Consider the following 12,119-nt stretch of genomic DNA (forward strand, 5'->3'; position numbering starts at 1 on the left):
TATATAGAAAAAAAGAGAAAATAATAAAAGAATAAACTCTTTTTTTTTTTTTACAAAACCTTAAAACAAAAAAATAAAAAAATTAAGAAACGAAAATCAAGTAATTTGGAATACAGGGCATCCTTTTCCTTTATTCAAAACATAATAGTCTTAAAAATTGATGAATGGTTTTAAAAAATAATAATTTCATTCATAATTTGTTTTGAAATAGTTTGTTTTGAAAATATCAAGGTAGTGAACTCTAATTTTTATCTTGACTTGGAAAGCCATGTAAAATCGTAATTCGTAAAATAAACATGACTCGTAAATTTTATAAGTCTCAAATAAACCAAATCAGTAAAATCACACATAATTCACATAAATCATAACCAGTCACAACTCTTCACAACTCAGGTTCATTCGATAACACTAAATTAAATTCAAATAATAAATAAAACACCCACATTGTTAGATGATATTCTTAATTCTAAATATATATCCTAACAACATATTATATTACAGAACCCACGCAAAAAAATTATTTTATTAATTTAGAACAAAACAAAATAGAGCAAATTAAAAAAAATTACAAAGCAGAACATATATATGTTATATGCTAGCAAACCAGATTAACAACTAAGCAAAGAAAATTGAAAAAATTAATAGAACTCGTTTAAATTAAACACAACAAAATTAACACAAACACCACAAACACAAACACAACAAAAAATGAGGAGGGGAGGCTAATAGTGAAGCATTCAGCGACATCCAGCAATCCAAGAGAGAAGAGGAGAGTTGCAGCAGCATGACCAAACCACCCATGGTGCATGAGTGATGGTGAAAGGGCAGCAGCGCAACCAAGCTACCTCTACGCTGCTTTAGCAATGACAAAAGGAGAAGAGAGGGTTGAAAGAAGAGAATGAGAGACATAAGAGAGTTGCCACATCAATCACCACCACTAGTACCCATACTTTGATTTTGGAATTGAGAAGAAGAAAAAGGCTTCAGATGCAGAAGAGGAGAGAGAGAGGAGGGACCTAGGGTTCCAATCCTTCTTAAACACAAATTGGGGCTTGAGCTTGGGCTTGGGTTCGGATTGGGTGCCTACTGGACTGTGCAAAATTGAAGTTATGAACCAATTTTCTTCATGAGACGTGGGTTGTCGGAAAACTCTCGCTTCCAACGAGTCTGCCAATTTTCCTCAGCATTTCTGCACGGTTGCCACTCCACCAATACGGATAGCAGAAGCGCGACGGAAAGATGGAGCAGAACCGTAGAATCGTGCAATTTTTACGAGTAAAAACGCGATTTGTCTACCTTAAAAAATATACAGAATAAATATATTTAAAATTAGAAATTAGAAATTAAAAAAATGAAAAAAAAAATTCATTGATGTGTCCAGTACTCCAGTATAATAAAGGAAAGACCAATAAAAAAAGATATAGCAAGATGTTTACCTATAATTTTTTTTTAGTAGAAATGGTAGTAGAGAATGGAATTCTGAGGAATTGACGTATTGTAGGTTTTTAAACACTAAAAACAGTTACGGAAATTATGTCATAACATGATATTTCTTAGAGAAGAAGAGAGCCAGTTTATTTGGTTTTTGAATTCATTGTAGGGACGATCATGAACTCATCAGAAAGGTTGTGAATGATGTATTGAAAATGCGTATCCTAAAGCATCCCATAGTGCCAACAGGCCTGGTTGGAATTGAAGAAATCCGTAAAATTGTTAAAGTCAACATGAAGCAACACCGAGTAATTGGAATCTGGGGTATGCGTGGGATAGGGAAGACAACCATCGCTAAAATGTTATTTGCAAAATCCTTTCCTCATTATGACCATGTTTGCTATGCGGAAAATGCAAAAGAATATACGCCTCAAAGGCTTCTCTCAGAGCTATTGAGGGAACGAATTACCACTGACGCAACAGGGTTTGTCAACAGTATGAGCAGCCTTAGCAATAAGAAAGTTCTCATTATCCTCGACAATGTGAAGGATTCTGATCAACCATTGTTAGAAGCAGTTTGCCAAGGGTACAAGAGCCACAGTCGAGAAAGTAAACTTATTATAACAACAACACATAAGCATTTGCTTGAAAAGAGAGTTGATTGGACATTTGAGGTCAAACAATGGGACGACTCAAAATCTATAGAGCTTCTTAGCCTGAAAGCATTCGAGGAAAGCATCCCTCCAAAGCCTTATGAGATTCTGGTGAATAAGGTTGTTAAGTATGCCGGGGGAATTCCTTTAGCTCTGAACCTATTGGGTTCATATCTTCAATCCAGAAGCATTGAGTTCTGGGAAAGTACTTTGGAAAAGCTCCAGAAGCATCCTATTAAGCGCATTCAGGCTGCCTTTACGGAGAGTTATGATGAATTGGATGACTTAGACAAGGAGATATTTCTTGACATTGCATTCTTTTTCCATGGAGAAAAGAAAGATCTTGTCACAAGCATATTAAAAGCATGTGAATTCTCACCCATAAGGGGAATAGAGATCCTTCAAGATAAAGCAATGATTACTACTATTCCATATAAGGAAACAATCGAAATGCATGGCTTGCTAAGAGAAATGGCTTACGAGATCGTACACGAGGAAAACAGTAAAGACCCTAGAAAACGTAGCCGATTGAAGGATACTGAAGATATTTGTGTTGTACTCAAAGAGAACAAGGTAAAGAAGAGGTTGTAACTTGTATCTGTATGCATTCTTGTTGCACACTATTTTATTTGGAAATTATATTGTAGCTTAGTTTACTTTTTTGGTTGCATTGTTTTTCAGAAATCGCTTGATGCAATTGAAGGCATAATATTAGATTTGTCTCAAATTAAAGACTTGCGTTTGAGTCCTGACACATTTAAAAGGATGAATAACTTGAGATTTCTAAAATTATACATCCCCTCGGGTCAGAGTTCTGGTAATATGATCCTTCCTACAGACCTTGAACCATTTTCTGATAAACTAAGGTACTTTGAGTGGCATCAGTACCCTTTCGTTTCTCTTCCACCAAGTTTTTATGCTAAGTTACTTGTTGAGATTCGCATGCCGCACAGCCAAGTCAAGAAACTCTGGGAGGAAAAGCAGGTAAAGATATAAACATACATACTCATGAGTCATGATCAGGTTTTCTTTTTTGTTAAATTCAGATTTGAAGATTTTCCATTCTGATGACTCAGTACCTTGAGCAATTGGAACAGGAACTTAATAATTTAGAAGGGATCGACTTAAGTGAATGCAAAGAGTTAGAAGAGCTTCCAGATTTGTCTGAGGCTAAAAGACTCAGATGGGTGAATCTCTCCGGTTGTGAGACTTTGCCTATTCTTCATTCGTCTGTTTTTTCCTCCAACACACTTGTTTCTTTGATACTGGATAGGTGTACAAATTTGCAGTGTGTTAAGGCCGAAAGGCATTTGAATTCTCTGCAGCACATAAGTGTCAAAGGCTGCTCAAATCTCAAAGAATTTGTGGTATCGTCAGATTTAATTGAAAACTTGGATTTGAGCAACACAAAGGTTGAAAAGCTGGACAAATCAATCGGGAAATTACAGAAGGTTGAATGCCTCAATCTAGAAGGATCAAGAGTTAAGCATCTTCCAAAGGAGCTATCAGCCTTAAAATCGCTTAAGGAGTTGAAGCATTCATACAGTGGACTAGAAATTGACAAGCATCAGCTGCAAGGCCTGTTTAACGGTTTATCATCTCTACAAATACTACATTTGAAGGATTGTAGTCACTTGTTTGAATTCCCTGACAACATTGATTCCTTATCGAAATTGCGCGAGTTAAGGCTAGACGGAAGCAATGTGACCTGGTTGCCTGCAACCATCAAGGGTCTTCAAGAGTTGGAAATTTTGTCCCTAAATAATTGTAAGTTTCTTGAGACACTGCCAGAGCTTCCATCCTCTATCAAGGAGTTCTCTGCTGATAACTGCATCTCATTGGAGTCTGTATCAGCTCTAAACACTCTGGCAACAAAGATGGTGGGAAAGACGAAACGCATCTCCTTTAATAATAGCTTGAAATTGTCAGCCGGACACACATTGCATTCGATCATGGAAAGCATCCATTCAACAATGGTGAGTGCTGTATCTAGCAATGTCACGGTAAGAAGCTATGCAATTGATGTCCATAGCTACAACTACAATAGTGTGGAGGTCTGTTTGCCAGGAGACACAATCCCAGAGCAATTTGCATATAAAACGGAGAAATCCTCCTCCATAACAATTGAACTCCCTGAATCTCCTTCCAATTTTCTTGGCTTTATCTATTCAGTGGTTCTTTCACCGCGTCATGGAATGGAGAAGCACGGTGCCAAAATCCGATGCGAATACAACTTTGCAGGAGGCAAGAATTCTTCGTGGGAGGACATAACTATAAGTGAATTGAACTCAGATCATGTATATATATGGTATGATCCATTCCTCACTGACAAAATTCTTGGACAATATGGGCCAAGTTTTCATCTTGAGTTCAGTGTTGCAACTGACACAGGGGAAGTTGATGACTCAATTATTATTAAAGAGTGTGGTGTCCACATCATAAATGAATTAGAATTGCAGAGATTTTTACTGGAATTAGATAAGAAGAAAAAAGACATGGAGGAGGAATCATCAGCGCAGCATTTACACTTTCATCCACCACATGGATCTCAAGATCACAGCCATGTCCGGACTCCACCTCAAGACAAGAAGAAAGGAAGATTTTATGAGAAGCAGAGCAATGACATCGAAAACCAGATATCAAAGCGAAAAAGAGAAATGAATGAACAATCATCTTTTGATCGGAAAATTGGTAAGTAACAACCTATTCTCTACCTCGCTAATCTCATACAATTATGCTTTTACAGTAATAAATTAGTATCGTTTTCACACAAATTGTCAAATCATTGTACATAAACTGTATTAAGGTGAATGGTTATTTACTACAATTTGGTCAGTTTTGCAATTATATTAGTTAAAAGAACGGATAATGTAAAATTTTTTCATACTATCATCTACATTATTAGTCATTATAATTGCCATTTTCAGAAGAGAAGATGGAATCCGCTCCCAATGAAAACAAGACTAGTGGTGGAAAAAGTGATGAGGAGAACACAGTAAGTCAAAAATTTTCTTTTATGTCTGACATTAATTTTTATATACTGACACTCTGACAGTATAAAATAATTATATTATCAGTCAATAAAATTAGAAAAATAGTTGTATATCTGCCATAGCTGTTTACCTTATAATATTATTGGTAGAGACTGGAAGTGTTTTATAATCCTGAGTTCTTAGACAAGTATTGAAAAAGCTTTGTTGACTTCATTTTATCTTACTCGGGAATGAATCCTCTCAATTGTTAAAAAAAATTGAGAGTATAAAGTATGATCTCTAACCCTTCATTGCTCTCTCTCTCATATTTATTTTTGGTCCCACTTATAAAATTAATGATGAAATATCACACTTTACTCCCTTAATTATTAAAAAAATTGAGAGAATCCATTCCCATCTTACTCAAAACATGCCATAATTACAAACATAGTCATAATTATTTTACCGCTATTTTAAAATTACATTGTGCAGATCAAGGGCAAAGGAAACGAAGAAACACCAACTGAACCTGATGCTGCATTACCTCTATGTATTGATTCAGTTAAAAACAATGTGTTCCAGGACATTTCAAATGAAAATTATTATGATCAGCCAGATAGTATGGAAGAGGCCAAACATTTGGAAGAAAAACTACAAGAAGTTGATCATAACGTCCATGATATGACTGCTGATGAACCATACAAAGAAAAGCAAGGGGAACCAATGGATCTTGAAACATCTGAATGTCAAGACCACACTAGCAATGTAGAACAAACAGAAAATCTTGGGGATGCTAAGAAAGTGCAAGAGCTACACAAAGAGAAAATGATTGAGCTTGCTCAGCCCATTAATTCCTGCATACCTCCACACGGCAGTGAGTTCCCTTTAAGCAATCCCTTTGTTTATCATTCATTATGTTTGATAGCTCCTTTGATGAACTGTACTTTTTGTAGAATCTTACTATTCGTTTTACTGTTCCAAATCATCTTTTTTTCAATCTCAGGCTATGGAACATTAAGAACAACTGTTTTCCTCAATGAGAAAGTCGTTTCTAAATTAATAATCCTGTTTGGTAAAATTTCAGGAATAGATTATGGTACTAAGTTGTTAATGTAAGCTGAAAAATATTTTATAAGCATAAGCTACATTTTTAAAAGGAATGATGCAACTTTCAACAATAAATTAAAAAGGTATGTAGCATTGAAACTATAGCACAAAGCAAACCGAATGGTCATTTGTGGACAAAGATTTTAAATTAGGATTGACAGAAAGTAGCAAGTGGGTGTAGTGCTTGAAGGAACAAACTTTGTACTTGGGATTGGGACTGATAATAATGTCGATGAGCTGTTTGGAAGGATCACTATTGCTAATGGCTATGCCAAAGGTGCAATAGTGGATCAGGTTTCTGGAAACAGAATATAGAGGAGGTGAAGGGATTTGTAAATTCCCATTAAGGTATTGATAAAGTATAATGTATGCTGTAGAAAATTGTATGAGATATAAATTAGATTTCACCAATATGTATGGCGTGAGCTTTGGTGAAGAGGAAGGAGAAAAGAGAACAGGAGTCAAGAGAGAATAGTGGAATGGAGAAAACTGTGAAACTGAGATTCTTATTGGTGAAGAGAAATGGTTAAATCCTACTTAACAGATAGGTTCACCTTGGTTTATAATTTTATATACAACCTCCACAACAATTCCGAGCAACACAACGAACCGAAAGAATCAACTACTCGACAACTAACTGTAACTACAAGCCACATGGGCTCAATAACAATTAGACTAATTAAATATCCGAACTAACTTCTAATTCTGAGTTAACTTGCATCACAAGCTATCATGTAACATAGGCAACCAATCTAATACAAATACCAATAGCTAATTACACATCTTGAATCTATAACCTTGAAATCACACAGAGATAGCACAACTATCACTCCATAATTTCTCTTCTTTTTAATTAAACTATTTAAACAAAATTAGTTTTCACATAATCAGATTATAAATAAGAGAAAAATGTTTTAATCAGATAAGACTTAATTTAATGTTAGTTTTCATCTAATAATCAATTCGATATATAAGTTTTAGACATATACAGTTTGGTCATTGAGTTTCATAGCCGTGAATCAAATTGATTCTTCTGTTATCAATCTAGTTAATAGAATTCTTGTGTATGTAGTTAATTGCTATTCTTGTGTATGTTGAAATTTGATTGATTTGGATCATTTAATGACTAAATTAAGTCTCACACCAACTAACTAATAAGTTACAACAGTTACTTTCACACATAAGTAGTATTCTGTAAATTAAAATATATTTAAAACTTAGAAACTAAACGGATGATCTTAAACTAAAAGAACAGATTTCAAATTGAGGCTAATCTGGTCTTTTAATCTTTTAACTTTGCCAAACACATAACCTAACTACTTTGGACTATTTTTGCAGAGAAGAGAGCTCCTAAGTTGACTGTGAAAGAACTCCGCCGTCACTCGAGGAAGGTAGACAAGAAGGCAAAAGTTGAAGGTAACCCTGCAAGAGCAACTCAAGCTACAAATTTAGCCATGGAAACTTCTGATTTTTCCCGTTCGAATATTAAAGGCAAAAGAGTAGATCATATCCATTTAAACCAGGTTCCAGCTCAAAATGCTTCTACTTCTATTGCACAAACTCATGATAAAATTACCATTCCCTCCTTGGATGATCCTCAAGTTGCTCTGGAGTTGCTAAAACACTTCGATGCATCAGCGAAACGCCTCCAAATAACAGAGTTTGTGGACAATCATGTTCTATATCCATATGATCATTCCATAACAAAAGACCTTGATGTTTCGGCACTTTGTCGTTGGCTTCAAGTTCAAGGGCTTCGTTCAGTGAGCGTTGCGAGATACGCAGAGATGAAGTTGGAAGCGGCCAAACGGGAAAGAGAGGAAGAATTAAGACTTGCAAGAGAAGAAAATGCAAAGTTTGAAGAAGCTTTGAAAAGAATGGAGGACAGGATTTCACATGTTGAATCGTTGGAGAAAAGAGTTGATGATTTGAATTCGGAGGTGGCTTCTTGGAGAAGTAAATATGAAGAAACTGAAAAGTCGCTCAAAGAAACCGAAAAGAAACTTGAAGATGAGAAAGATGTAGGAGCTCAGAAAGAAACTCGTTGGAAAAGAAGAGAGAGTGAGCTGATTACGGAAGCGGCAACTTGCTCGTTTGAAAATTGCAGATCGCAGGTTTCCATTTTATACCCTGACATTGATTTAAGTAGGCTTGGACCTTTCAAGGAGATTCAGAATGGGCAGATAGTATCGCCCTCTGATACGGAGGAGACTGAAAGTGAAGAAGACACTAGGGCCTTTGAAGATGCTGCTCATGGCGATGCCGGTGTCTAGTAAATTACTGTTTTGGTTCAAAAGTTTAAATTTTAACAATAATCTTTGAAATGAAAAATGATATTTTCGCCTTTCCAAAAAAATTTCCAATTCGACAAAATACATTATGATTCTTGGAGTTAATACTGATAATGGCTGATGAAATTTGACCCCTAATTTTTAATAGATCTAATTTGTATTTTGAAATTTCAGAGTGTGAGTCAGGTTGATCTTTTTTGTCTATTTTTATCACTGAATAGATGACATTTAATTGACATCTAACTCTGTCTCTCACTAATTTTGACACACCCCACACTTCCAATTTCTCTCCCTCTAAGTCTCTCACAAACATCAAGGAGCTCACTACTCATTCTTAGACACCCTCGTATCATCAGAGCTTATCTCAGCAATTCGGTCCACCTTTGTTCACCGCCAACACACGTTCGTCGCTATAGCCGCGCCTCTCACCAGATCTTTTGATTTGTGTGCTCGTGTGTCGTCATTCTCCTCTATCTGTGTTCAAAACTATTTCTATAATTAATTTATTTTTGTGTTGTTACTGACAATGATAGAGTAAATACTTATAGTCATTCGTGAGATTCACATAAATACTCAAGATCTCGATTTCCCCATTTTAGTCTTTCAGATAAAGCTTCGAGCACTCAAAGTGATCTCTGGACATATTTCTGATGATGAGTCATAATCGGAGTGCTGACGTGGCCTCTGTTTGCCACGCTGGAAGGGTTCAACGGCTATCTGAGCTAGCCAATTTCCAATTTGTATCCATGTTGGTCCCTTCCTTTATATCTAACTCTAAATCCCCAAATTTAATCCGAAAATCCAATCATATTTGTAATCCAAACGTTCAGAGAATCTAAATCTTTACATTGTCCCTTTATCATCACAATCATAAAATTCTACTGCCTTGAAATACCAAAATGGCTTCCATTTGATTAATAGACACTAAAGCATGTCCAATAATCTTGTATCCTCTCGCAAAAACTGAGGTATCTCTCTTTTCATGTACAAACAAGGGCCAATCTCAAATGAGTTTAGGTGAAGAACACCAAGATGAAGAGGAAAATAAATAGTTCATAATCTGACCCTTTGCACTAGCCTTCTTCAACACCATTGTCACTTTTTTCTAAAATCATAATCCAATAGAACATTTCAATATTCATCAATATACAGAGGCATGTCTAATGAGAGCCTTAACTTTACATGAGAAGTAAATATTGACTGTTATACCAATATCAAAGTAATTTAAAGGTCACATAACTCTACATATGGATTTTGAACATTAATACAAATTATAACAATCAAGGTTTTGTCGGAGAAGGCTTAGATGTTATTGTTGTACTTAAATTCTAATATGCAAGACTTTATCATCTCTTTCTTATAGTGAATCCTTTGCTCACTTAATAGATATTCAATTAGTTAGTGACAGCAATCATAAAGGTATATATTAAAAATCCCTCAACATGATTAAGAAAATTAGATGCAGAAACTCACTTATACAAAATCTAAATGATTGGATGTACTGTCCATCTAATTACCCAATTCATCTATAATCTTTTCCTGAAAAAGCATCAGTTTTGACCATTTTAGAATAAGAGACTTTTCATAAGAATAGAGTGAAGTATGAGAACAAGTTTCATTAACACAACTAAACAAGTATTATCTGGGTTTGCCACTTAAGCTCCTAATATTGAATCAGGGAAGAAAAAGCCCTCACAAATACACTTAAACTAAACTCATCCAACTCCTCATCCTGCTTCTTATCAGTACCAAATAAATCTAATTCAAAATCCAAAATAAAATAGCAGGAATACGACGAATGGTTTTCGCATGGGGGGATGCATTCTCATGAGGGATGTTAAAGTAGGACAAATCACCACATTGAATGAATCGAAAGAATTTCAAGCATTGGGAATGGTGGTGTCTCCAAACAAGATTCACCGTTCTGATAAAAGTAAAACTTAGCACCCACAATTGACAGACTTGCAAAATACGAAATTAATAGGTGCTTCAAAAAGGATAACTGTTCTAGTGAAAGAAGCATACAGCAACTCCTGCAACGATCCAGTGATATTTTGGTGATGTTGTGGTAGGAAGAATGTCCCATTCAGTCTGAAAATCTTGTACCCCTGTAACCCTCAATCTGTAACTATTTCAAATTAGCGTGAGGTCGTAACTTGTCAAGTATATCTCTTTCTATCTGGGAATCAATTGTATTCTCGTCTACTTCATCAAACGACCAACCCAACATCATAGAATCAATGTCATCCTTATCGGACATTCTTGCCATCAAAGCTTCACTGACGTTCACCACATTCTTCAATTCGGCAATGGAAATTGATTGCTATGGAATGAAGAGAGTGCGATGAACAAGAAAAAGAGACGAAGTTTATGAAAATTTGGGGATTTAGGGTTAGATATAAAGGGAGGGACCAACGTGGGTACAAATTAAAAATTGGCCAGCTCATATAGTTATTGGACCCCTCCAGCGTGGCAAACAGATGCCACATGAGCATTCTGGTGATGACTCATCACTAGAAATATGCCTAGGGACCACTTTAAGTACTCGGAGCTCTATCTGGAGGACTAAAATAGAGAAATCGAAATCTTGAGGATTACATTGAGTATTTACGCGAATCTTAAGGGACGATTATGGATATTTACTCGACAATTGTGATATGAAATTAATTATAATAAAATTCTACCGTAATTGTTTTTATTGTACTTAGAGGCTAAACTATAATACATATATTATTCTTCCCCAGATAGTAGTTAAATAAGACAAAACTTAAAAAATTCTCTTACATAACTAATATTCTTTTTTAATTTGCTGTTACTAAGAAAATTCCTTCATCCTTCCTCAAGCATTGCTGCGCAATTACGTGGAAAAAGCAGCCAAATAGGCATACCTGTTGGAAGATTAGGATTAATAATTAGGCTATTTAATTTAAATTACTTGAATTCATACATCTTACATTTAGCTTCAAATTTTTTTTATAAATTATATAGGAATTCTAGTTTAGTAATGATTGTGATTTTTTATTTTAAAAAAAATTATGAATTATAAGTATAGTCATGATATGTGATTAACGATTGATATACAAATGAATTATGCTTTACAAATTATGAATTATAAAATTTGGAATACATTTAATTCAATTTAAAATTTTTAAATTTATTGTTTTGAGTTATAATTCACAAAACAGACTTTTAAATAGGCTTGTGAGCTTGTCGAACTTTAAACAAGCCAAACTCAAACATGAAAAAAAAGTAAAAAACCTATAAAAAAATAACAGACCTAAACTTAAGTCATCTATTTAGCTACGTTTGTTTTTGTAGATAGGACAGGACATAACATAACACTGAGACTGAGACACTGAGACAGAAATATCAGAAAATTACTTTTTATGTATTGTATTTGGATACAATGGACAAAACACTAATGTAATGTCTAGTATTATATTTGGATAAATATAAACAATACTAAAATATAAGGTAAAATTACTAAAATAGACCTATCTAATAAAATGGATATGATTTTTCACAAGATAACAAAAAAGGATAACAGAAGAATAATGAAAAATAATTATGGACAAAAAAGGAAAAATTTTTTATTAAAAATCCCGTGTCCAACTTCTTATTCTCGTGTCCTTCATTTAGAAGTGAAAAAAAAAATATCCTAAAGA

General features: G+C 34.7%; 1 protein-coding gene across 1 annotated transcript in view; it reads left to right on the plus strand.

The window, feature by feature from the left end:
• LOC110266592 (TMV resistance protein N-like) overlaps positions 1-8,622 on the plus strand; it is a 9,633-nt gene extending 1,011 nt beyond the window's left edge. The window contains exons 2-7 of the mRNA XM_021111467.1: positions 1,601-2,657; positions 2,766-3,068; positions 3,182-4,775; positions 5,012-5,079; positions 5,549-5,930; positions 7,502-8,622. Coding sequence (XP_020967126.1) covers positions 1,601-2,657; positions 2,766-3,068; positions 3,182-4,775; positions 5,012-5,079; positions 5,549-5,930; positions 7,502-8,436 — 4,339 coding nt within the window. The 3' untranslated portion in view covers positions 8,437-8,622. The remainder of the gene's footprint in view (positions 1-1,600; positions 2,658-2,765; positions 3,069-3,181; positions 4,776-5,011; positions 5,080-5,548; positions 5,931-7,501) is intronic.

The sequence above is a fragment of the Arachis ipaensis genome, chromosome B09 (assembly GCF_000816755.2).
Source record: "Arachis ipaensis cultivar K30076 chromosome B09, Araip1.1, whole genome shotgun sequence".
NCBI classification, from domain to species: domain Eukaryota; kingdom Viridiplantae; phylum Streptophyta; class Magnoliopsida; order Fabales; family Fabaceae; genus Arachis; species Arachis ipaensis.